The sequence below is a fragment of the Geospiza fortis genome, unplaced genomic scaffold (assembly GCF_000277835.1).
Source record: "Geospiza fortis unplaced genomic scaffold, GeoFor_1.0 scaffold112, whole genome shotgun sequence".
NCBI classification, from domain to species: Eukaryota; Metazoa; Chordata; class Aves; order Passeriformes; family Thraupidae; genus Geospiza; species Geospiza fortis.
Window position 1 is genome coordinate 28,671,888 of NW_005054298.1, and position 27,330 is coordinate 28,699,217.

General features: G+C 40.9%; 2 protein-coding genes across 4 annotated transcripts in view; one reads left to right on the forward strand and one right to left on the reverse strand.

The window, feature by feature from the left end:
- Positions 1–13,772, forward strand: part of NEMP2 (nuclear envelope integral membrane protein 2) — a 19,476-nt gene extending 5,704 nt beyond the window's left edge. The window contains exons 7-8 of one of the 2 annotated variants that reach the window (XM_031055942.1): positions 1,383–1,559; positions 13,628–13,772. In XM_031055942.1, coding sequence (XP_030911802.1) covers positions 1,383–1,559; positions 13,628–13,673 — 223 coding nt within the window. In that variant the 3' untranslated portion in view covers positions 13,674–13,772. Of the gene's footprint in view, positions 1–1,382; positions 1,560–3,587; positions 6,999–13,627 lie in introns of those variants that run through there. The other variant, XM_031055937.1, reaches the window with a different exon arrangement.
- Positions 6,989–26,629, reverse strand: MFSD6 (major facilitator superfamily domain containing 6). Of its 2 annotated transcripts, XM_031055930.1 has the most exons (7): positions 25,043–26,629; positions 19,976–20,073; positions 14,276–14,437; positions 13,613–13,711; positions 11,555–11,835; positions 9,418–9,436; positions 9,064–9,197 (listed from the first exon to the last, which is right to left on the reverse strand). In XM_031055930.1, the coding sequence occupies exons 1-7, from the start codon at positions 26,578–26,580 to the stop codon at positions 9,187–9,189; spliced, it is 2,208 nt and encodes a 735-aa protein (XP_030911790.1). In that variant the 5' UTR covers positions 26,581–26,629; the 3' UTR covers positions 9,064–9,186. The 2 variants fall into 2 exon arrangements, with proteins under 2 accessions (XP_030911787.1, XP_030911790.1); XM_031055927.1 differs by lacking the exon at positions 9,418–9,436 and having other exon boundaries at positions 6,989–9,197.
- Between the last annotated feature and the right edge of the window lie 701 nt (positions 26,630–27,330).

The window sequence follows — 27,330 nt, forward strand, 5'->3', positions numbered from 1 at the left end:
AGAAGTAGGAAGAGGCAAAGGCTAGAACAGGCATAACCAGAATAATAAAAAAACAAATAATTTGGGTTTCCTATTTTTTTTTATACATGCTGTTTAGTTTTGAAGAACATACTGCTTTAGTCTTACCTTCTCTTTTTACATGCTGAAGTATGAAGTGGCCTGAGTTGAAGTGTTTTTATTTTAGGTAGAATTTGTCATTTGTTGTAGACCAATTTTTGCCTGCAGCTGAGGAGCAACAGCTGTTTCAAAAGCAACATGTAAGATCAGCATCTGTTGTAAACAGGTTCAGAATGCTCTAGAATCAGTATGATGTGGCCACAAGTTTTACTTTTACTTTCAAGTTTTACTCTGAAACACTGTAGTTTATTCTTCATGTAGTTCTTTCTTTTTGGTTTTTATGAACTGATGCTTCTATAAAGAAATACGGCTTTTCAAGTAATCTCTCTTAGGAGAATGAAAAGGGCTTTTGAATTTTTCTGTTTCAAAATCCTTAAGTCACAGCACCAAACTGTGAGGCCACGATGCCAGATACACAGTTCAGAGCAGCAAATATATCAAAATAATTTAAAGTCTTGAAGTATTTATTGTTAAGAACAGTAGATCTCACTGAGCCAGCAAGACCCTTCACCATTTGACCTAAACAACTACTACAGTTCTCTGCTTTAAAGGGATATAAGAAGGAAAGTTGAATGCTGCTGATGTTGGAGCAGGTGTTTTTATACAGAGCTGAAAGTTTTATGGGCATCCAGCCCTTGCTTATCTTAACTCATCACAACATTTAAATTGAAAGCAGTTGACAGAAGGAAACAGAACATGGCACACTTTCTAATTTATATCTAATTATATTATACATCGCTACGCAGCAGCTAAAAAACCATCAGATTGTAAACATTTTGGCCTCAGACTACTCAGTTTTGTAATTCAGAGCAAGATTTAAGAGAAGCTAGCTAGTAAACAACATGAACAACTCACAACAGGCTTAGAGCATTGCTTATCTTTGATGTAACATATGCAGACTGAGTTTTGATTCAGCCCATGTCTCTGCACAGACACATTTTGCATTTTGCACCTTAAAATGGCTGAGCAAGCAGCCATCTCTTAAATTCTGTGAGATTCTAGTCCATGCATACACAATAAGGACCTGATCTAAAGCTCATCTGAAGCTCATTAAATATCATGTGAAATTCTACAGCTTTGGTTAAGACCTAGGGTAAACAGGTTAGCAAACATTACATACCTTGCCTTCAAATGTAAGAATGCAGCTTGTTCTCTTAAAAGGGTAGAGGTGACTAATGCATTTTAATAGCAGGTATAGAGAAAAAGGGCAGATAATTACATGGCAGAAGACTTTATAAATACTGGTTATTTTAATTTTGTTCTAGAAAAATGAAGCATCACTTGAAATCAAAAAAATTGGTGTTTAAATACCTTACTGAAGAGGAGTATCGAGAACAAGGTGAAAGTGAAACGATCAGAGCTCTGGAGGAGCTGCGCTCGTTCTGCAGGAGCCCTGACTTCCCATCATGGATAGCTGTATCCAAACTCCAGGCTCCACACAGGTAAGAAAACTTGGCTTCTCTAAAACAGGAAACACATTGCACACCTCGGCACACTGCAGATCTAAATGCCACTTCAGGCACTGTTCCAGGTGTGTTTATCTTGCATGTCCCACTCAGGACCACAGCCACACCTCTCGAGGGTATTACTCGTTGGTGGCATTAAATTTGTGTTTGTTCCTCCCTGACCGCAAATTACTCTTGGGAATTTGCAGACCTTCACGGCTGATTCATGGTCAACAGAACTTAAAGGGTTCCTACAGTGCTTCTATAAGCTCTTGCAGAGACCCTGGTGGCTCTATAACCAGTGAAATTGCCCTGCTTCAGGTTTTAGAGTGGTGCTCTTTTCTGTGGTGTAAAACTGGGGCACGGTGAAGATACATACTCAAATATTACCTATATTAAGCTCTCCAACTGCAAATCTGCACAGTCAGGGAATCCCATTATTGAAGTATCACTATCTAAGACTAAGAATACAGATAAAGAAATCAATACCTGCAATGAGCAAGTAGAACAGGTAGAAGAGTTGTGCCATGTATAGCTTAAGAGATAAACCTACGACAAATATAGTTCAGGAAGGGTCAAGCAAGCAAAGCCAGAAAACCCTGTAGAGTATAAAATGAATCATAACAGTGTATTCTCATCAAAACAAAAACTTGAAGAGATCAGAAGCAGAGTTTCATATATTAGCCAGCCACAAAGACTTAGTCCTTGCCACAGAACCAAGTGTCACCATTTTAAAGGAACCCCAATCAGTTTGGAATTTATTCAGTAACAAGTTAAACCCAGTTTCAGAACCTTCATCTTCCTTGGACTGGCACATAGACAGCCTCTCTGCCAGGTTTTATAGATTTACTGTTAAACAGTCTTACTTTCTAAGCTGCTTGCCTTTAGAATGATGGAGAGGGAAAAAAGTGAAAGCTTACTGTTGTATTGTAGAACTAAATACCACCAAATGTACAAAACAACTTGAGACACACATATTTTCTAGCCATCATTTCATTAATAGAGTTGTTATAGACTGTTCACTGGTTGTGAAAAGGGAAATAAAAAGGAGAACCAGCAACAATCAGATTTGGAGAACCCTTCCCAGCTCCCATTAAGCATCAGACTGTGGTTCATCCCAAGGCAAACTGTTCCCCATTTAGACTAACAGAGCTTCCAAGAACAGCGAGGTGACGACATTCATCTCACAGAAATGTTAAGTCTGAAATGTAAATTATTGATCAGTTTACCAGAACTCCAGAATGTAGCTGCATTTCCTTTTTCATACATTTCTCTGATGCTGTCGACACTTACCCAGGTGTCAGAACTGCCGTCTGTTCCCACACTCTTGCCAGAAACCTCCAGCTCTGTTCTCTCTCCTCAATGGAGTTGCCCACTGAAAGGAAGATTTGTGGGGGATTGCAGTATAGGGACAGTGCTAAGTTCATGCTTTGTTCTGGCATTTACTTGGAGCAGCTGCAGAATTCCCAATCTGCAGCTCCAGCTTCACTAGAGGCAGGAATTGTTTGGGAAGACTTGAGCTCAGCTTGCCCACAGTGCACACACAGCACCAGCAACAAGGCGACTACATACAACGTAGGAGTGCAGAATTTTCATTTTTTCCTTTCATTAGCAATATCAATGCACCTGAATTCTTACAGCCTTTGTCTCAAATATGCTACAGTTTTAATTTATTTTTAGAAGCTAAAGTACCAACTACCCCACTGTACAAATGGTTAGTCTGGATTACCCTGCAAGTACTGACAAGATGTGAAAACGAAGTTAGATCTTCTTGCTTAGTCACAAGACCTTGCAGATGGTTTCCAGAAGAGCAAAAGTTACTTCTACAGAAAATACTGAAAAGATGAGCTGGGAAAACCAATCTTTGTGCTTGTAGCCATCCATTATTGGAACTTCCTCTCATCTGCACTGCCTGTGGGGATGTCCTTACAACACTCCTTCCTAAATAGCAAATACCCCTAGAATTTACAGTATTTCTTCTTTTAATTTCTCAGTTGATAACTTCTCCCTTTCAAAAATTGTCAGGTTTGCAGCTTTTGTTCTGGGATCTCCCCACGTCTCAGCTGCAGAAACAAAGGCGCATGATGAGCAGTATGGCATTGGGAGCTTCTTCCTGGAAGAGCAGCTCTTTGAGACAAGGGCACAGTTTGAGCAAGATGAGCCAGCTAATTCTGTCCATGAAGAAGATGAGGAAAATGAAAATGAAATGCATACACAAATTCCATTTCCATATGCTACTGAGCTGCTCTGAGCTTTGAAAAATAACAACAGCAACAAAGAGACAGAAAACACACTTCTTCTAGAAAGGGAGGATACAGAATGAGAACTCACACTTGGCCTTTTCTTGTGGTTGCTGGTGGACAAAGCAGGATTTTTGAAAAAAACTCTTTCCTGTATCACCAATGTTACCTGACTACCGTAGGGGCTGTTCAAGTGAAGAGGAATCTCATGCTATGGGTATTTTCACTAGGGAAACAAACATTGTGTATTTCCAAGGCAAGTACTGGAGACAGCCTGTCCACCAGGATGCCTTCTTTTACCAAGAACGCTACCTCTAGTAAACAGAGAATCTGTTTTTTTCCATCATCAAGTCCTCTGTGCTGAGCACTAGAGGGAGGAAAAACCATTTTTAATACTCTTCCTTTTACTAAGTACCCTCTATGTCAAGACTTCTGATAATGCTTTTAGAGTGTCGATAAACTGTGTTCGTTGTTTGTGAGACTTTTATAGAGAGTTAATGCAGCTGAACGAGGTTTGTTTCCCCTTCTGGCTGGGCTGGTCAGTTAGCTTCGTCCTGCCTCTGCCTCTGTTTTAAGTTCCCCTTGCTCCTCAGAATGCTGCCTGATTGTTCACCCTATGCCCATATTATTCCATTCTTGACCTCTGCTGTAGTTACACTGCATTTTGTTCTTTCCAAGTCTTCGTTTATTTACATAATTTCTTCCCTCTTGTACAGATCTTCTGCTAACCTTTCTCTAGCCCTCTGCTTCTCCACCTGTGACAATGGTTTAGGAGAGGTTTTCCATCCCTAAACATTTTTGCTATTGCCTTCAGTTTCAGTGTCAACTTACCTCAGGCAGGTGCTGCTGTCCATTCCAGGCCTCTGCAGAGCTCCAAAAAGTCCACAAAGGCTGAAGCTGTTTCAGCTGCTTGGAGAAACTGCTATTAGCAGAGCCAGAGTGCTGCTGTGAGCCTGGAACTGGGAATGCACATAACCCACACAGAGCTCCACTGGCCTCAGAGTACTCAGTAGTTTGTTCACTGAGTAAGAAGCAGAAAATCATTCCTGCAAAACAACGAGGGTAAAACCTGGCTTTTACCTTCTCCTTCTCAGCCATCTGGGGGACTTCTCACAGGAGAAGTGGGGAGGCCCAGAGAGAAATTTAGGCAGTCATGTGTCTTTCAGTTTATGTATTACACAGTCCTGGGCTAGGGAGCAGTATGTACCCCAGTTCACCCATCTGCAGATGTCATTTCTTTTGTTCTTTAGACTCTCCCTCCCTGTATTCTTCTGTTCTCACTTTGCTGTTTTCCTTTACTGTATTACAAACTGCAGAAGACAAAAGACTGTTAATTCACCATCTGATCTCACAAAGCCACTGGGAACTGTGAGCAATGGGGAGCAGTTGGTGCTCAAGAAAGGCATGTCAGACTGGGATCTATCTGCTTTAAAAGGGCTGTCTGTTCCTTGTAACATGCCTAGTGGTGCAGCATGACTTCAGCAGTGCAGGTGCTGTCCTGGGTTCTCCTTGTCCATCGGTGCAGCAGACAAAACCTGTTACCTCCAATGGTGCTAAGAAGTGTGGCCATACCATAATCCAAGAGCTCCTCTGTGTAACAAAGGACTCAGAGTTGGTGCTTGAAAGCCTTACTGATGTGGTCTTTTCTCCCTTATATTGCTTCAGTTTAAAAGAAACACTTCAATTTTACAGTGAAAAGACACTTAACACCCTTTAGTGCCATAAAATTTTAAGTACCTATACAGAATCTAAAGCATGTTTAGCAGAGAAAAGCCACATCAAGCAGGTGATCCAAAATGCACTCGCTGTTAAGTCAAGAGCATCCAAAAACAGAGCAAGGGTTCTGTTTAGGAAGGCTACTAGCAGCAAGACTCACCTTTGGCTGGTGCTACCAAATCCACAGCTAAATTGCCACCCACACTCAGGAAGTCAGGTTTGGCTTGGGGGGCTCTGGCACTAGCAACAAGCAGTTGTGAAAACAGAGGAAGGCCTCATTATCTTGGCTGGTTTGGGAGAAGGGTGAAAACTCCCCCCTGAAATGACCATAAACCAAATCAGATTTATTTTATCTTTGTGTCACCATCATGAAAATGGAGTACTTAAAATCATTACAGATTAGGCAAAGGATACTCAAAAAGATGTCTTAATGTTTTTTGCTGGTTTTGAAGTACAGAGGTTTTTTTCAGTGTATTTCATAGTTAGCCAAGAGCTCCATCCAAGAAATTTGAGGCCAAGGAAGAGAATCAGATTTGTCTGAGCTTAAACAAACAGGTTTTTGAATGTCCTCTCTTTAGTGAGGTAGAGATGATTACCCTTCCATAATATGGGGGCATGTAAATACATAACATGTATTTACATAAGCCCTCCCCCCCGTTAGTTTTGGTAATTACATGTTTTAGAAGAATACCAGGTACACCTACTTCAACGAGGAAAAAAGTTAAAAAGCAATAAAAATTAAATAAGAATCAACTCACGCTGTATGTAGTTGTGAGATCCATTGTTTGGCAGGGATGGGTAAATACTATCCAAAATAGAGCAGGAGACTATTAAATACTTGCAAAACAGAATGGCAGCAACAGGAGAAAGATGATGGCTACCTTAGTGGGTAGCTAATAGTCACCTTAAAAATCCTCCCGAGCCTGTTCCAACACTGAAAGGGTTTCATAAACAAAACCCACCAAAAAGCAGCTGCTGTCACTGGAGCCCTGTTCACTTGCACAGTGCTCCTGTGATATGTGGAGATGACACAGCCTTACTGAAACACAATTGTTGAGTACTGTTGTTTTGGTTTTCAGCTAGAAAATCTAGGAACAGAATCTAGGCATTAATCCATTGCCCTAACTCTTACAAAAGCCTTTCTCCCTTAACAAAGGATGTTACATTTTTCTCTGGTCTCTGCAGTGTTCACAGTGATGCCCTGCACTCGTTCACACTGACCAGTTTACAACGCACATGGGTTTGTGTCCCTTACAGTCCCTGACCCCACAGAAGGGAACTGGTGCCTACAGTCAGATTTTATTATCAAATACTATTTTAACACAGTGCAAGAGTACTTCCCAAGCTCTTGGTTCAGCATCCTCCAGTGACTTTAGTAAAAGGTCATTATCACTGAATTATTTTCACTTCAGGTTGGTTACGTTCACTGCTGACACTAATATGAACAAATAAAATAAAAGTTCATGTTGATACTATTAAATATGTTATGGATATTTTATATTTCTTACCACAGTTTTTACAGTTTCACAAATATCAAAATCCAGGTGTACATGTCCATTTTGCAACATAGAATGACTATACAATTCCAAAAAGAGCAGGCATTTCAAATACACAATTCTGAAGTGTAAACACAGTGTACAAGCTCTTCACTTCACAATCCAGGTGCTATGCAGTAGCAGCTGAGGTAACACCATACAGCATGAACTCAACAAATGGTTGGTTAGCCTCAAGATGATGTTTAGCATCCTTCTGTCCTGTCACCTGTTCAGTCTTTAGTTCTCCCCCAAGTTATACAAACATACAATAAATACATTTCTGATTTTAAAGGACACTTAGACAAGTCATGAGGATTTATGTGAGTACAGTACATTAAGTTCAAGTGCAAAAAAAGTAACTAGTGGCTAGTCATTGATGTTTCTTTTTATTGTCTATGGTGTTGGTCCCAGGCACTGCCAGAACGTGGGTTGTTCTAAAAGCACAGCTAAAGCACAGCTACGGGACACCCCTTCAGTCAAGCTAAAAGTTGTCAAAGTGGGTAAACCTGGGCACCCCCTTTCCTGCTCAGCTGCTGCCACCTTCCTCTCCCTGACTCTGGGCTCCTGCTGGCCTTGCCTCTGGCTCAGTCCCCCAGCAGCACCTTCCCCATGGAAGGCCTCGTACCTCACACATATCTCACTTCCAGGAGGGCAGCTGAGCAGGGCTCCCCCAGTCCCATGGGAGCAGAGTGCTCAGCATCTCCCGGGAACAAGCTGCTCATCTAAGAAAATGGGCCAAAACACTGTCCTGACTAAACCCCCCTGACTCTTCCCTGAGCCCGAGGATTTCCCTCCAGCAGCAATTTCCACTATGCACCAGCACGAGCTGGCTGCAGACAGTATTAAGAAGCATAACAAAACATAATCCAAAGTCCTCCAGTGTCTTGACATTGGGCAAAGTAACTTCCTAAACATACTGCAATTGAGTTACATTTGCTTCCTCCTGAGAATCTCACTCTACTTGATTTCTGCATCCACTACTTTGCCCCATAATCCTAAACATTTAAGATTTTTAGGTGATTCCTCCCTACCCCCCCACCTTCCCTAGGCACTTAAAGCTTACTTTTTTCTTAATAAATAACCATAATAACTACACTGCATTAAATAAACCCCTGTACAGATGATGAAATAAAAAACCCAAAAAGATCACTGATCAATCTCAGGCTGTGCAATCTAGATGAAAGACTCTTGTCTCAATATAACATCAAACCTAAAATTACTCAAATGCACACAACCTTATGCCCACCTGCAGGGCTGCAAGCATAGAGGGTAACTTCTTCAGAAGCCTTCCTCCAGCTTTTGTGTTGCACTAAAACATCAGTTCAAAACCTTTGCTTTGCTGAACTAAACTTCCATCTCAAACAACAGAACAAGAGCTTCAGAAACATATTCTTTGAATATGCATGTGGTTTACTTCATCCCTCACCATGATATTAAGATACACTTTCTTAAGCTACTCTGTTTCTGAGAAACCTTTCCAGAGACACTTTCATGACATTCCTAGAATTATTAGCTCATGTATTTTCTGATAGACTATTCAGGGAAATTCAGTGTCTCTCTTAAAAAGTAATTTAGTTTTGATTTGGGAATAAATTTAAAGAAAAAAAATTATCCAGTCGAGTCAGACACACTGTACCTCAACAAATGAGGAGTGAACTCCCTTTCTTCCACAGATGGCAAAGAAATTTCATAGCACTTGACTCAGCTTCAGCAAAGCAGCTGAGAATTCTTCCTACCATTTGATCTGGCCACATCACTTCCCTCAAGAATCCGACCTTTTGGCTTCCCTGCTCACGTTGCTCTGTGTAGTCATATGAATATTCTTTATATAGTTAAAAGCTTGCACTGCATCACGTTATGATTGTTAAGATGAAGGAAGTCCTACTTTTGAGCTCCTACTCCAGCGTTTCCCAGGTGAGAAGCAGAATTCCATGCACTGGATTTGGTAAGATGAGCGCACCTCAGGGCCCTGCAGCAGCAGGCTGAGCATCACCATCCGACACCACACGGCTGCCATCTGCTTGGGAATCTGATGGTGCTGCAGCTGTTGGTGCTGAACAGTTTCTGGACTGCTCAGAATCTCTTGGATTTTGGGGTTGTCTTGCTGAGCTGGCTGATGAAGCACTGCAATTCTCATTGGTTTTCTAGAAAGAGGGGAAAGGATTGCATGCCAAAAGTTAACATAAATACTCAGGACACTGTCCCCACTGGCACCCCCCAGATGCATTCAGGCACTGCTGGAACGTCACAAAGCACTTGCTTTGAATGCCCACAACATAAAAAAAGAGTCAAATTTAAAGCAGCAAAGCAAAAGTAGTACATTTAAATCCAGATGACACTAATAGCAAGCAGACAGCAGCTTACCTTCCATATCTTTTCCTAACTGCACTTTCCCAAGAAGCATGCAAAAAACAAACTTGTGTTTCAAGGGGAAAAAAACAATTAACTGGTCTTCAAAGTGTTTAGACAAGATAATTCTTATGACTAAGCAAGTCTATAACTTTTTTTTTTCATGCTTCTTAAATACAGTTTTTCTCAGTTGATCTCACCCTCCCCAAGATACTGCTCAGACTTTCTGACTGGCAGAATTTTTGCTGTATTGATGTACAAATCTATCCAGTCTTCTCAAACAAGCCTTATCAGGGAACATGAGAGAACATTTAAACACCAGGTACATTCCAAATGCAAATCTCCACACTAACACATTTCATTAGAAGGTGATGCACTGCCTATAATTATTTGTTTTGCACTGAAGCACAGAGAATAAGGCTAGTATGTCCTTTTGTTTGAAGGACTTTGAGCAAGCAGAAGCAAAACTAATCCAAAATCTTAATGAAATAAGAAGGAATCATTTTTGTCACTAAATCTCTGTGCACTGACCCTCCTTCCAAATGATCTATTTTCATTTTAAGGAAGCTATTTAACAAATTCAGTAAGAGAGCTTGACAGCCTGTTCCTGGTTTCAGTATTTTAATATCATCAGCCTAAAATAAATGTCTGGGCACAAAACCTGAAATATTTTGAAGCAAGTTTGTCCTCTTGGAGCACTGAAGGAAGGATGAGAAATTTTGGAGAATATACATGATGAAGAAAAAGATGTAATTTTCTTGGTGCATTGAATTTTGGCACATTAACAAGAAGTACTTTTGTATCAGCACTGTATTTTTACAGGAATAAAAGCATTGTGAAGAGAACATGTGCCATAGAGAACAGGCACAAAAGACCTTCTGGCACTTCACAGTGCTCAGGGAAGCAGCTGGGTTGTGTCTGGCAGTGCTGGACAAGTCACTCTCAGACACCACACACCTGCAAAACATCATTTTCTTGCCATGTCCATTGCCTGACTTCTGTGTAACTTCTTTGCTCTGATTTAACAGAGGGCAGCTTACACTAACCAAGACCCTGAGGACATTTGCAATGGGAAACTGAGCAGTTTGTCTGGACACATTACTTTGAAGTCAGAGACCTTGTGATATCTTCAGCTCACATTCTTTGACTCTGGAAAGGTCAAAACCAAACAAAAACCCCCAGCCAACCTAAAGCACGCCTCTAACACATTTCCAAGAACAAAGTCAAGTAAGAAAGGCAGGAGGTCACTGACCAGGTTAAATTCCTACACCCAGCTCTGCTGATTCACACTCACATCCCAAATTACCCATTTCTAAAGACAGCACTTGTGGAAAAAGCATTTCTGTGTTTACGCCTACTGGGTGCAAGAAGGAACCTCACCCACTCTGAACTTCAGACAGGTAAACACAGGGCTCAGACTGACCATGCTGTTCCAAACCCTGACTGACAGCACCTCCCTACTTGGCTTAGCAGTGTGCTCTTGCATGGCCAGAGCATTACAAGTTCAAGATCCAAGCCCATCCAACCACTGAGGCAGCTATTATAAGCTGCTCTGTGGGGAGACTGAAGAGGATGGTAATGGTGCACAATAAGCACCAGCCACCAAATATTTTAAGTCCCAGGATGGCTCTTATCTGGTGTAACTCTAGGTAAAAAAAGAGATGAACTTCATTTGAAAAGAAGGTTCTGTAGCTGTCTGGCACAGAGCAGCCAAGTACATGTATGACAGCATCATCTAAGGAAGCAAAACTAATTAAAATTAATTTTACAGTCTGTTAAGCAGTTGTGCATCTTCATGTTCAATTATCACCTTGTAAATTTTACAAAATGCATAACCTGCAGATTCCAACTACTATGAAAAGAAATGTAAACTTAAAGGGAATACAAATATATCCAAGTCTGTAAAATAGAGTCCCTTTCTATGTCTCTTCTCCTACCATCTTCAGGAAGATACTACTTGCAAAGTTATTCCTGCTACATTATACATAGAAAACAACTCTACTTCATGCAGTATTTCAACTACTGTGTCACAAGTCCAGTTTTACTACAAGCTGACAGAAAATACCTACCAGGTACTAACAGAGTTACAGAGCTATAAAGGTTTCAAAGCTTCTAAAATTACATAAGAGCTTCCTGAACATTAGAAGATTACCTGTAAAGGCTGATTCTCAGGAGTGGGATTGGTTTTGGATAGTTTAACCATCTCTTTTATCTGGTAGACAGCATAAGCTAAGGTGACCCACGGAGAAGAACTGATGCCCCAGGCAGGCTTGTTCACATCCTCTTGCTCTTCTTGGTGTTTAGTTTTCTTTGGAGGGAGTCTGGGCTCAGTCCTAGGCATGATATCTTCCGACTGCTGCTGCACAAGGTCAATAGTTGCTATGGGAACAGGACTGGAAGGCACTGGAATCCTTTCCGCCAGCATTGTCTTTTCTGGAGTTTAAAACAAAATCATCACTGGCAAAGCCAACAAGCTTAAAAAAGAACAACCCTGATGAAGCAGACAATGAGCATGAGCTTTCACACTGTGGTTATCACTGCCCTGAAAGCAGAGCACTGGCACAGCCACCAGGAGCCAGACCCAGCACAGTCTGGTTAGGGAAACGTGGCTGCTGCCTGATGAGCACGGCTGCTGGGCCTTGCACAGGGGCTGAGGAGCATGAAAAACTCCAGTTGCTTGCAGCAAAGAGTTCCTATGGAGTTATGCAGTTAGTGAGACAAGAATTAAGGGTGGTGACACACTGGAAGACACAAAGTATCTGTCAAAGAGTTTCAGGTAAAGGAAGAAATTCTCCCAAGAGACCTTTACATCTCAGGTCTTGCAATAAACTGTAATAGTTTTTGTAACTATCTTGAAATGTCATCCATAAAATGACTGCCATGACCCAACCCAGCATGCCTTACAATCTTGAAGAGCCAGAGTATTCATACAAAAAATAATTAAACAGATTTTTAGTAACTGGGGGTTATTTTCAGTAATAGCTCTTTGCTCTCTGTAAAAAAACACATTCTGTGAACTTTGAAAAAAATATTTTTTCCAAAGAAAATATTTTACAGATTAACAAGATCTTTCTTTCAAAATTATAGAATTACTTTTACACATTTGGTTTACAAACTCCTAGATAGTACTGGATATTTTAAGCAAGGGCTGGATGTTCTCAAGAAGTGAAGAAACGAGGAGACTCATCCTGCACACACTTGACCACATGTTTCATTTTACTCATCCAACTGGTCTGCTTGAAAGCAGCCTAATTACTGTCATGCTTTAAATTAACATACACACTGTTAAAATGGGTAGTGTGTATTAAATGAAAACCAAGGACAGAAACAAAGAGAACAAGGCCACTGTGAACAAACTGGCCTTTTGTAGATTCATGTGTAATTAACTGACTGCTGATGGGAAAGTGAAGCAGCAAATAGCCTTTTCACCTTTCCATTTTTTGCCATTATCATTTGAACACAGGTGAGGTAAATACTAGCAAAATATATATTTGAACACTTCAGTACAGGCAGCTTGATAATTTAATATTCCAGCTAAAGAAAACTAATTTTCATTTCATACTCAGAACTCATACTGGAAAGTATTTGGGTAAAAAGCAGCTCAAAAATTCATGACTTTTCACAGTTAGCCAGAGTTTTATTGTCTTTGTGAGAATTATAGTCACAGTAAACCCCTAACTTTGCTACAAGAATTTAGTTTCTGGTTAGCCTTTATATTGATAGAGATTAAAAAGTTCAAGTTCCCCCAGAGAGGAGATACCTCTCAGGTTTAAAAAAAAATCTATAAAATTTTTTGTCCTCTGAAGCCACCTCTACAATTTCTAGCAGGTGGCTTTGACTGAATATGAGAGCACAAAGTGGGACTGAGGTGACCTTAACGAATTGATGCAACTGAAATGACTCACTACAGCTGTGAAGACTAACCTAAGGATTCTCAGAACTGAGAGGACATACAGGCAGCAAAATATATCATGCTTTTCTTCTATGGACACTCAAGAACTCGATGCTGCCCTTCTTGTAGCAGCAGCAGCACACCACTTCAATTTCTTCACTGCTCAAGACAAAAACTTCCCACTTGAAAATGAACGGTTTTGTCAAAATCCAAGCTCAGACACCAAAGATACAAAAGTAAAGCTGCAGGAGCAGCTACAGAGAGATCTTTTTTTCACTACTTCTAATTCTGTAGTGTCTCTGTGACATGAATATTTACCTTCTTCTTCATCAGGAACCAACATCCACTGGATCAGTGCAAACAGAAGCAGAATCACTAAACAAGCCATCCCTATTCCTCTGAATGTGGCAGCAGGACCTGTAATGAGATTTTTTTCCCTAAATTGAGAACCTACTTAATAAAATAAAATGAGTCAGCATTATGTGCTTCTTGGTTATGTATTGCCCATGCAGACTCTTATTAGCTTGTTTCATTACATTTTCCTCCCCCATCACTTCTTCAACAGGCTTTGTAAAGGATTTTTAAGCAAGTAATTAGATTCTCATTTGTTCATCGAGAGGCTTTATAGTATCAACCTATTCTCTCATAAAGGATTCATTCATCTTACAGATGAGGTTAGGTATTTGACACAATAATGAAATGTCTAGGTGTAACATATTGAATCAATCTGGATCACTGACAGAACAAAGCCAAGAAAAAGAATTTGGTCTGAATGCAGTGCTGACCTTGCTTTGATCAGGGGCCTGGACTGGAGATCTCAGGGCCCTCCCCAGCCTGAGAAGTTCTATGATCCTGTGATCCATACAAAGTGTATAACTCTTTAACATATAACAATACCTACAGCATAAATAAGTTTAAAGCCAGCAGTTCAGTAAAACCAGAATAAATAAAACTGAAATTTTCAATATTACTTTTGCTTACCGAAGTAGTTGACCAAAACTCCTCCAACCATGGCTCCACATCCTCTGCCCAGCCCCAGGTGCAGGCCTTGCAGTATTCCCTGTGCTGATGTCCTCAGCTCCGGAGGCACGGCCGCGCTCAGGTACGAGATGCAGGCTGCCCAGATAGCTGCATGTGTGACACCTGCAGAAACAGACATCAGCGGGAGCACCAGGGCCACAGGTGGCCAACACAACATCTGGGCAACTGCACTGGAGCTGGAGCACGTGGAGAGAAAAACAACAAAAACCCTCCAGTGACAAATGTCTGTGAAGTACAAATCGGCTTTTGGTAATGTGATACTGGCAACCAAGCCACAGAGAGACAGGACAAGTCCTTCTGCACAGACTGTCAAAAGCTCTTTCTCCTCTAAGATGACCTCAGTTCTCTTCTGGAGACACAGTCCCTAGGGAGACAAGTCTCTCTGCCAGATTCATTGTGCCTTCAGAGTGACCCAGAGCCTTTGGAATACAGTCCCAGTTTCACAAGCTGCAGGCAATTAAAGCATCGATGCCTCTCAGCAGTCTCCTTACCACCACAGTGAAGGCAGCACAAAGGTCATAAAATCCAAACAGTATCAGAGATATCCATTCCATTTCAGAGGCAAGAATTAATCCCTTCCTGCCCTTCTCACTCCCCGCAAAAACCCAGCGCCTCCCAGCAAACTCTTGCTGAACTCAACACCAACACACTCTGCATTTAGCACGGAATGGTCCAGATGAGAACAGCACACAAGCTCCTCAGGGTAGGCCAAAGACATCACTTTCCATGGCTGCTGTTGAGAGGCAGAGTCACTGTGCCTTCCTCCTGCTGCAGCTGCATCCTGCCCTGTGCCTGCATCCTGCGTGGGCGCTACCACCACTTCACCCACTCCTGCAGCAGCCATCCTCAGTGCCACCAACCATGGCCCAATGACAGCCCCAGTCCTCACTGCCACCAACCCCAGCCCCATGGCAGCCCCAGTCCTCAGTGCCATCAACTATGGCCCAATGACAGCCTCAGTCCTCAGTGCCATCAACCATGGCCCAATGACAGCCCCAGTCCTCACTGCCACCAAGCCCAGCCCCATGGCAGCCCCAGCCCTCAGCAGAGACTGTGCAGGTGTCTACCCAGCAGATTTGGGGTTTCTACCCAGCACATTCAGGTTTATCTACCCAGCAGATGTGGGGTTGGGGACACTTTTTCCTCCTGCAGGAGAGCTAAGGGACAGCCAGCACATGGCCCTCAGCGTGGGAGGCTGGCTGCAGGTGGAGCCCTCCCCTTGGAGCACCTGCCTGGGGGCCTGTGTAGAGTGGGGAAGGACAGGACAGGCAAAGGCAGGGTTGTGGAGAAGTTAGAAAAACAAAACAGTTTTGTACTTCATCACACATTAAATAAGAATGAACTATTTTGCCACCCTCAGATTGAGTGGGAATTTTTTTTCCTTATTTCAGAGGTATTAAAAATAGCCATCACAGTTTACCAATTCCTAAGCTCTACTGCCTCAGTTTTAAACAAATATTGGCACAACTGATGATTCAGTCAACATGTTTCTGTCCTCTACACTTGACTTAGTAATGAACAGTTGGACAATCAATAATTACTTAGGCATTTAGGCTGAAGACTCCTAAGAGCAAGAAAACACATTTTTGTAACATACAGAATAATGTGGATTTTGCTTAGGTGAAATGAGCAATAGCACTATATGAAATTGATATAGTGCAGGTACACACATGTTAGATGTCCACCAGGCTGTCCAGGTCAAATTCACTCAAAATCAAACTCAAAACTCCTCAAGTTTTGGGTATTACACATATATATGTGCACGTATCTCTGTCTCAAGGTTTTGGTACTAGTACATCCCTGTATTGAATAACAAAAAGCTTGCATTAAAATGAGTCTATGTTACCTTACCATTTAGAGTTTAAGGCTTTAAAACTCACAGATTTTCCATGCAAAAAGCTTAAAGAGCTTTAAAACTCACTGAGTCTCTACTTTCTTTAATGCAGATCCATGGATGCCTTGCATATAGCAACCAAGAGCTGTCCCAATAACAAAGCAGAGCTAATTTAATATAGGTAAAGTGGTTTTGCTTTAGAAAGTACATAAATTAACATAAAACATGCAGTTTTATTGGCTGTTAAGAGCAAGCCAATTCTTAAAGCCAGGCAAATAAAAACCACATCAGAAATTATTTGAACGGAGTTTGTTTGAACACAAATGGCCGTAACTTAACCAACAGGTTCTTGGATGTTTTCATCTTTAGCAGTGCAAGCCCCACTAGAACACAGTGTTCTCAGTTTCTCTGAAAACAAATCCATACCTTTAAATCAGCTCACTACACTTGCCTTTAAAGGCACAGTCTTTTTATTTTAGTGTGTGTACATTATTAATGTGATTTTTATTATTTATACAACAGTAGCTATTTGAAACAGTTTTTACCACAACTCACATAAGAAGTCTGGTGTGGATTACTGTTACTGCTAACCACAATTCTTTTTAAAAGAAGTTGCTCACTATATATATTGTGACATTATTTGCTAAAACCACTAACCACCATTTCATCATCTGCACAACAGTTCCAACAAGTGCAGCAACCCTAGAGTGATGCTTGTAATTTTAGTGAATTTAGGATAATTCATATGTAAACCGTGAGCTGAAGATTTGGAGATCCAAATATATTTCAAGAGAAATATGCATCATAATTATTGTCAGCCAAAGGCCAAACTCTTTGCTCTCTAGACATAACCGTGTTGCTGGAACATCAGTAGGAGTCACTTCTTAGAATAGTACTTGTTTTGGAGTTTGCTGAGTAACTGCCAAGTGAAAACAGCTCATTTTCAGGTTAACAAGATGGTTTTGTAATTTAGAAAAATTCCTGTCATGCAAACTGGTGAGCTAGCATAGCTGTTATCAGAGAACCTGGACCAGTGCCCTGGAACAATAAATTGCAGCTAACTAGCATAGCAAAACTTTATCTGCTAAGTGCCAAATGAACAAGATTGCTTGTGTGCAATATATATAGATATATATGATTTACAAGGATGTCTTGAAATCTTCAGTTATTACAGATTCAGCCTTAGCTCTTATTTTCATACATTGCCTGTGCAAGTCAATACAGCACAGTGGTTGAAAACTTTGTATTGAGAAGTGAGTTTAAATCTCATTTACTCCTTTGAGAGTGCAATGCAATGAGAGCTGTCCTCATTCCATCTACAAACAGCAGCTGGAACACAGCATGGTTCTTATTACAATCAATAGATGCAGTCTGTGCAGAGTCATCTCCCAGAAAGGTCTCCATGCCCTCCAGCAACAGCACATGGGGATAATCCTGCTTGTATTGCAGGAACATATTGTACAGAAAAAGAAATTTTTTACAGAAGTCAACTAAAACTTCTGTTAGCCTTAAAACCCCTCAAGCTGAGGAGTTTACATAGAATGTGACAGCTTCCTGGAAAAAAGTTCTGCACAATTAGAGCAAGGACTTCACCAAGGGGTTCCAAAGACCTGTCAACTTGATGGCCCACATGGTGCACACATGTTGTACACAATCTACTCTTTTTTGGTTCTCAATACTTCTAATCCTTACATAAAGAAAACAGCTCCAACTCTTGCTTCCCTCTGTCAACAAGCTCACTTAACAATAAGAGCTTCCACCTCACCAAATTTCTTTAAGGTATCACTTCTTACTGCCACTGACAATACAGTGGTTATACAGGAGAGCAAGCAGAGCCCAAAGAAACAGGACTTGGAACTGCTGCAGAAAAAAAACAGAACTCTAGAAAAGATGAAAACTGGTAAGAGCAGGAAGGGAATGGATAAAGGAGGGGGGGGAAGTCAGCAGTACTTCTAAAAAGATAACCTTGATCCCCCATTTGGCAACACTGAATGGGATGACTGGAATCCCACAAATGCAGTGGCAGCGCTTAGACACACACGGGGCACCCATGGACATCAGGGACCAACAAATGACGTCTGAAAAGGGCACACAGAACACAGAGACCTGGGGCTGGGTGGGGGAGCTGTGCGTGGGTTTGGTTTGGGTTTAGCTCTCTCATTTGCTGACTATAAATAACTGCAAATAGCCAGATTAACCAAGGAAGCCATGATTCAGCAGTGGCTAAAAATATGGTAACATCTGGCAGATACATTTATGACAAAGTATTATTTTGAAGGTCCTTCATTTTTTCTTCAAATCTCAATTATTCAGGACTTGTGTACTGCGTACTCTTGGTCTATGTAAAGGCAAACCTATGTATTGTGCAATTCATATTGAAATTTCAGCAGAATAAAAACTACATTCAAAGTGCAAGAAACTTCTTTTTCAGCCATGACTTACAGGATTCTGCCGGCACAAACTTATGGCTGTATTGGTGAAACCACAAGGGTTTTTTCCTATATTTTGATATGGGATATTTTTGGATTAGCTAAAAGGCAACATCCAAAGCTTTGTGTTTATCATTTGTTTTTCCTAGATGTTTGAGCAGGTGGGAGTATAACACAAATCATTCTTCAGTTTCTTTGTAACACATTCCTATTTTAACACTTGGTATGAACAATGTAGCATCAATTCAATAGTTGTGGTTTGGGGGCTTTTTTAATAACAAAATTCAGAAGCTTGCTGTTGTGGCAATTATAATATGATAAACTGTGTTTTATTAGCTTGGAATGTTAAGGAACAAGGACACAAATGGATCTCTCTGTGTGTATGTAGAGTCCACCCAGTGCTCTCTAATGGCATTTTGTAACTCAAAGTCTACCTTACAAAGATTTCTGTAAGTATCGTAGAAAAAGTTAATTTAAATTCAAGTTATGCTGCACACAGAAGAATAAAACTTCTAAGTATAATCTGAGGAAAAAATTCTAAATATTATTATATAAAACCAAAATACTGGTTTTAAAAAGATGGCAAAAATGGAACTCTTCAAATATTGAAGAAATAGGAAGTAAAACAGTTCCACTTTTTCATGGTTTTGAGAAGTGGCACCCACCACAACAAAAGGTCACAAAAAAGACACAAAAAAAAGGTCATAAAAACTAAGCAAGAACAATGTATACTTTAACATTGCAATGAAGTTCTTACAGATTTCTACAACAGGATTTGAAAACAGGACTCAAGTTACTTGTCAATAGACCACACCTCTATCCTTGTAACTAAGTTCGTGAAAGGGCATGTCTCTTTAATAAGTTCTCTTACCATTGAGAAAGCACTGAGAGAACTTCTGATCTAGCTATTAAAACAAAAATTCTATAATCTGAAAGTACTGATGGAACTAAAAACCTGAAATATTTAACAGAGACAGAATGACCCAGACTATGTTTGGAGGTTTTTTGCGGCATCCTTTCAAGGACTGCAACCTCTGGCATTTAATGACGTTCACATTCATCACCAAACAGGATTTGCAGTAGGGGTGTACCCTCATAGCTCATGCTTCTGTCTCTTTGTTTATTTAAAGGGTGTGTTGGTCTCACACAGTTCTGTTTGAATAAACACAGAACTGTGCACAATCAAATGCACACCCACCCTTTTGACGTCAAATATTTCCCAGGATAAACAGTAATGGTTTATGTGTTTTATGAACCTGCATCTTCTGGGGTATTTGTGGTCAAAACAATAGAGAAATACCAGATTTTTTATTTAATCATAGCTCACTTGAAAACAAGATACATGGGAGCACTTGATCTTGTGCTGGAAGGTCTTACCTTGAAGCACTTCCATCGGAAGAACAGTCCAGGCATTTTCCAGGTAGGAGATGTAGATGTATCGTGCTGTGTTACAGGCAAGGCCAATATAAAGCACTCTAAGGGAAACAGAGAAAGGAGAAGTCAGGACAGTCTGCACTTTCCCTTTCTGGTATGTTATAATACAGCTTACTGATTTAGAAGTTATTTGCATGCATACGGTTTGCCAGTCTAAAGCATTTGCTCAACAGAAAATATATCCTTCAAGTCCTACACCCAAACATAAACTCTCCTCCTGCCCATTCAACACATTCAAAATCCTAATAGAAAAAGAGACAGCAAACCCACTGAGCTTTTAATTGAGCTCTGTAGTTCTATGCCACACTCTAAATGGGATTGTGTTTCAGAGAGAGCATTTCTGAGAGCATTCAACATCCTTTCCAAACAACCTGCTTTTCTAATCATCCAGAGATTCATTCTGCTATTTCAATGAAAGCCTGGAGCAGGTTTGTATTAAAGGAATTAATTTTAACCCAATTAATATAAGTTTATAGTCCCAGTATCTACAAACTGCTCAGAACTACTCTAAAACACATCCCACAGAAGCAATATGGTTTATAACAACATGCCTCAGGATAAAACTTAGCCATCCTGTTGAAAAGCAGCAGATGCTGCATCTCAGAATTTAGAGGGAAAAAAAACCAACAAAAATTCTTACAACAGCTTTTAAACAATGAAATACAAAGACTATTTGTGAAGTGCATTTCCCATTGCACATTTAACCTGATGAGTCTTCCCTTCCAGTTCTTAGATTTAGCACAGCTTCCCTCTGGGGTGCTCATTCATCCAGCTATCTTCCTCTTATTTTTAGATGGATCTTGGGAAACAAAGACTTAATTGAAAACATGTTTACAGCTTGAAAAAGGGTGCTATTGCAACCTTTAAAGATTTTTTTCAGCGACAAGGGTAATTTGTTGTCCCAATAGGGCTTGTTGTCTGAACCTTGGTTGGGCATAAGTGAAATAAATGCAATTAAGGTGAAGCACTGACCTTGTGAAAGGGCTCTTTATTCTTTGTGCTGCTTTTTCAGTTAGTTTTTCTACAAATGCACACCAATAATTAAATGGTACAGAACCACTGGAAAATCTAGTGAGACACCCTCACAAAAACACAGCATCTTGTCAACATCTGAGGTCTCCAAATACACATGTTGACAGTGAAAAATCCACTACCAGGGTTTTTATCATGTCAGTGATATCAAAAAAGGCCTGTGCATTTCACAACAAGATGAATTTACTTTCAGCAAGTCGGGCAAGCTGGCAGGAAGTCATCCCCCCTCAGTCATAGATCAAACCAAGCTGTGCTGCTTCCAGATACATGTGAGGTCCATGAATAGCTGGTTTAAGCTGCCTTTAGGCAACAAAAGCCCAAGCATTCAAGGAAGAAAACATGGGAAGCCATGAAAAAGTTCACTGTTATACAATAATGAGAACAAACTTGTTCTTTGTGCTGTGAATCATAAATTTCATCTCATTCTTTAATTAATGCCTTCTGTTCCAAACAAATAACTTGGTTCCTTTCATAGCCACAACTTAATGTAGCTCTTATGTACAACCACATTTCTGAAATGTATTAGGACACATCAGCCTCAAAAGGTAACCAAACTCACAAGGTCTGCAGGCTCCTGTCCTCCCTACTAGAAAGGCCCAGGGTGATGCATACTTTGAGGAATACAAAGGAATGGCCTCACATACACATTTGTTTTTCCTCAGCAGCAGTACAGATGCACCTCTCTGTTTAGGATGAGGTCTAGACAGCTTAATTTCACTTTTGTCTAGCAAAAACTCTGTCTGTTCTCCAAGAACTGTTTTCCTATCTCAGCTGTTCCCTAACACAGCCACACCAGAGATGTGACCTCCTGCTGCTTCAGAGCTCTTCCACCATCACTAACCACTCACCTACCTGTTTTTCCAACATGTTACATTTGCAGAAAGATTTGGGTTTGGAATTTAAGAGCAGCAATTTAGTCAGGATCTACCTCTTAATTTGTTAGCATATATGTACAGAATTTTAGGTAAATTACAGTTTATGAAGATTTCTATAAATAGGGTACGTCACACAAAAACTTTTGTATATTTACAGAGTCTTTTCAAAAATGCATTTATAATAATCACTTAGGCTCCCTATCAGACCTAAATGGAAAATGTAAACAGATGTTCCTTATGAACCCTATATGCAGCACCCACACTGCTACCATACTCACTTCACAGGTTAAACATTTAAAGCACTGAATCTATATTTGTGACAAGGAGTCTGAGCTGTTTACAGCCATGACTACCAGTCTCTGCTTCCCATAAAAGCTCACATGCTGGAACTGTGGTCACACAAACACATTCTAGCCTAACCTCAAGTAGGAAGTTATTTTCAGAGCTTGACATCATCTTTTTAAGTGACTAGCAGTTTTGAGTGCTTCTACACCAGGTGGGGTCTAAGTATTTAATAGCCAGTTTTGTACATTTTTTTGCTCATAGTATCACAAATGGTTTGGGTTGGAAGGCACCTTAAAGATCACCTTGTTCCAACCCCTCAGCCATAGGCAGGGACACCATTCATTAGGCCAGGTTGTTCAAAGCCCCATCCAACCTGGTCTTGGACACTTCCAGAGATGGGGCAGCCACAGCTTCTCTGGGCAACCTGTGCCAGGGCCTCACCCCCTCAGAGTAAACAACTTCTTCCTAATACCCTCTCTCAAAGAAACACCAGAAGCACACATGCACTGCACAAGTGTATGAATAGCAGAGCTAATGAGGTCAGAAATTGGGCATTTTAATCAGCAGATATTTAATATGGTCATGTGTAAAATGCTTGGACAATAATTTGAACATTAGTTTAAAAAAACTGTGAAAACATAAGAGGTTCCAAACTGTTGTAAGGGTTTTATATACCACCACATACAATGGTAGAAACAGAAAGATTTTTAAGACTTGAAAAGGGAAACTGAGCTTGTCTGATAAGGTGTAAAGCCCATTTCCTTGCAGTTCCACAAAGGATATTCAGTAGCATTTTTTCCTGCTACTGTGACAACACATGCAATTCTGGTACTCATGCCTGTCTTGAAACACTCAGCACAGAAAGAAAAATTGAATGACAATATTCAAATGCTTCAGAAAGAACGTCTACATCTAGAAGTCCAACAACCAGGAGGAAAGGAATTTTGAGCTATTAAAAAAATAAATAAAATACCAACACTGAATGCTTCTGGCTAAGTATATGGAGTTGGAGGCTATTGGAACTTTATTCCTAATAGGAAAATTATTATCTGCACTAGAAGGCAGCAGACAACACATATACAGAACTGTAAAAGAAGATGAGCTATGAACTCCCATCCATATTTCTTTGGGGAAGAAAAAAAAAGCTTGCTTCCTCTCAAACACACAAAGACACAAAGTTCAGAAAGTACAAGGTGGCAGGCAACCAGGAGGAGTCATCTCAAACTGTGATGACTAAACACAAGCATTAGATAACACTAAAATATGACTAATATACATTTCCCAGGTGTAGGTATGTAGAATGCTGTTTCATAGCAAACAGGGACTAGTGTTTAAACAATTCAATTTTGATCCGGGTTTAGCAAAAAAAAAAAAAAAGGAGCTAATCCCCTCTTATCATCCTTCTTTTCGCTGGGCCAATGCTCACATCCCCTCCATTTAATCTTGTTCACAATCCTACCACTCTTCTGGTTTTCATTCTTTAGCTGAAGTCTAAGCCTGAATTTTGTACTACAATATACACTGAAAGAGCATACCCAAGCTATATTTAGCTATGAGGACTGTGATATGTTCTCACCACTCCTCCATCATCATATCCTTCCTCCAGGCTTTGCATGCAAGGTGTCATTTTCTCTTACTAATTATTGTCAAATTCAGAGATTAAGACTAACTCTAAGTAAAGAGACCCTCCTCAGTTTCAAGTAAGAAAGAACGCCATCTTTTAAGTAATCTCTCAAATTATTGTGCTAAACATCTCAAACATTTTTAGTAGAGGGCAAATGAATAAAAATATTCATCCCAATAAAAGCAAAACAAAGAGCAAGACCTTAGAACAGAATACACAAAAAGAACAGTGCAAACAGATTAAAAATACTTACATCTCAATGACTGTATGATTATAAACTGGGTATTTGGAAAGGATATGATGCTAACAACACAGTCTGAACTTATATGCACAGAATACCTGAGTAAGTATTTAAAAAACCACCTTTACATCTTCATTAACTCAGATTTTCCCCATCTTTCCTCCCCTGTGCTTTTTTTAAAGAGTAGTAGAGGGTTTTAGAAGGCTATTAAGTCAATTTAGTGAATTTACTGGAAACCAATGTTCACTAATATGCTGGAAGCAGTCGCTTTCACTTACACAAGGCAAAAACAACAGGACAAGCCCTGCAGCCATCTCACTTCATAGCTGACACACACACTGCAACTGAAGGAGGAGAGCAAGCCCTGAACTAGTAAGTGACACTGCCAGGCTGCAACCTCATTCTGCCAACACCCAGAGTCTGATTACGAGGCCATGTACACAGGAGGTGCTCGCCTCGTTTCCGAAGCTCAGCTTCTCCCCTCTCAGCCTGCAGCTGACACCTTGACACCTTTCCAGGCTACCGTGGGGGCAGTGAACTGCCCTGCATGGGGAACTAGGCTAAAGCAGGAGGTTTGCAGAATGCTGCTACTCACAGGAAAAAAACTGAAAAACTAATGGTATTTGTATGTCAAAACAGACAAACTTTGAATGGATGGCAATTTGCAAAGATCTCAGAGCGATGCATCAGGGAAAAAGGATATTTTCTGGAACCATCTGCAAAAGGTTATGGTGCCAGGCAGAAAGCACATACTAACATGCAACTCAAATGCAAAGCAAGCATTTCAGAGCATTTTCAACTCTTAAAATAACAAAAAAAAATCCATCATGTGAGCCACATAACTGAGCATGAATTAAAAAAAATATTAGCTTGAGTTTCACTTTGTAGCACAAGGGTTGAGCCTGAGAGTCACCATTTTTTGTACGGCTCTTTAATGATTGCTGCCATCTTACCTGATGTGACCAACCAATTCAATGAGTTTGTGGCTGAAGAAATAGGCAGTCAGCTCAGACACGTGACTGAGCACAGAACAAACTCCAAAGAGAGTGGTGGTGCCATTCAGGTCTTCCAAGTGCCAGTACAGAAAGGTGAACACAAAGCCATATCCAAACCCCATGAACCAGGCCACGAAGAGCACGGAGCCATACTGGATACTGCACAGCAGTTTAATTAGGTCCCAAAAACTGAAAGACTGTGACTGGCTCATACTGGTAGGAGTGTTATCTGAAGATTCATTGGAGGCATTTCTGTCCACCTGTGAGATCTCGACCTCTTTTCTCTTATTTTCATCTTGCTTGAAGTGCGCGTAATGAAATCGAAACTGGGTGGCCACAATCAGAGCCATTGTCATGAGGACACCAAAAACAATGAAAACGATCCTGTAGTTCTTGTACTCTGGAGCTTTACATCCTTGACCTTCAATGGCAACTTCTGTGTGAGTATAGTCAATGCCAATTCCCACGGAGAGCATAGCCAGGCCCCAGCCCAGAGACCCCCACATACGCTGCAATCCATAGCGGTCCCGGTGTTTGCCAAGGTACTGCAGAGTTATGGTGTCCACAATGGTGACAGAGGAAGCACTGAAAAATTCTCCTATTATGACAACCAGCAGAATGAGTAGAAAGATGGCCTCTACTTCTTGTTGATCATAAACGAGCACAACTTGGTCAGAAGGCATCGGCTTTGTGCTGATGGAAGCTGGGGTGGTGCTCAGAGTTGTGTTTCCTAGTGAGGCTGGGCTAGTGGCGGTCAAAATCAAATGGGTACTGTTCTCCAAGGTAAAATCCTCACCATTGCTCTGTGTAGGTACCAGGAATGTTACTTCAGGATTAGGTGTCCCTGTCGTTTCCAAAGTGACTGAACTGGAAGTGACCAGGTCTCTCCTCCCACGAACTTTCGGGGATGCAGCACTCACTGTGGTTAATGGAGAAGACATGGAGGTGTTTTGCAGGATTGTTGTTAAAAGGCTGCTTGCGTTGGTGGGATGTGCAGGGGGAAGGCCCTTTGGTACACATCTTAAGGTGGCTGGTCTCACAAATCCAATGCCCAGGTTGAACAAAACCCAGCACAAAAGTGAAAACAGGAGGACAATCTTGCCTTTCTTGAAGCGATCTGCCACCACTCCCCAGAAGGGAGCACTGCAAAACTCAATAAAGTACCTGATGCCCACCAGAAGTCCACTCTGGCTGGGGGTCATACCCAGCTGCTTGTAGTACACGGGCAGCAAGGGGTAGAGAGAGCCATATGCGGAATAGAAGAAAAAATAAAAGACCTTTGAGATCAGAAGATCGTTGTTTATTTTGACACAGTGCTTTTCTAACCAATCCAGCTCTTCATCTGGGGCAGTGGTTGTCTCTGTTGAAGGGGATTCATTATTGGGTGGCAAGTCTTGATCCTTGGAAATGCCATTGAAAGGATCTGCAAGCACATACTTTCTCTTCTGTTCCTCTTCATCGTCAGTTAGAATGGCCACCTTATCATCAGCTGCCATGGTTTACCACAAGCATCCAGGATCTGCTGGACTCTCAAGGAACTAGGGCTACCCTGTGAACAAATAAAACATAGGGTGGTTAAGGTACCACAGGGGAGCAGACCTGCAATGCCAGCCATCAAGGACAAAGACAGCTTCTTTCTTGTAAGTAACATTCCTGAGCAATAAATGCAGTATTCAGGGTGGAGAGGACCATTTGTCTAGACTAGTGGTACATGGTAGCATCAATAAAAATGTGTTTTATGACCAATCCTGTGAAGTTCTCCCAACATCAGCGTTTATATTGTGCAATGAAACATCTTTCATGTTTAGGAGAGAGAATAACATATATTCAGAGTTACTGTGGCAATTAAGTGCTAGCATTTGCAATTTCTCTTCTTTCAAGGCAGCTTTTCTCCCCCAAGGCTAACTGCTTTATTTCCAGTATTCCCTCCTATGCCAAAGGATAGCCATGATTTTGTAATTAAGCAATGCAGCCACATGTATCCAGGTTATTTTGATCATCAACACATATTATCCAATGCCTCATGATGGCCTTCAAAGGGCTCAGCAGTCTCCTCTTGAAAACATTTTTCTAAGCACTCCACAGCTCCAGCAGAAATTGATGGGAGGCTTGAGCTTCTATGCTGAATGGGAAGAGGTGGGAATTAGGATGGGGCTTTAAGACCAAAATTAGGATAACAATCTCAAAGACATAAAAAAGAAACAGACACAGGCCCTATAGAGGCATCTTCAAGTCAAATTCTGAAA

Coding starts and splice junctions, on each gene's coding strand:
- MFSD6 (XM_031055927.1), bottom strand. CDS start 26,580: ATGGCAGCTGATGATAAGGTGGCCATTCTAACTGACGATGAAGAGGAA. Junction 14,438..19,975: donor TCCGATGGAAGTGCTTCAAG/GTAAGACCTTCC, acceptor CTGTTTCTGCAG/GTGTCACACATGCAGCTATC. Junction 13,712..14,275: donor AGTTTTGGTCAACTACTTCG/GTAAGCAAAAGT, acceptor ATCTCATTACAG/GTCCTGCTGCCACATTCAGA.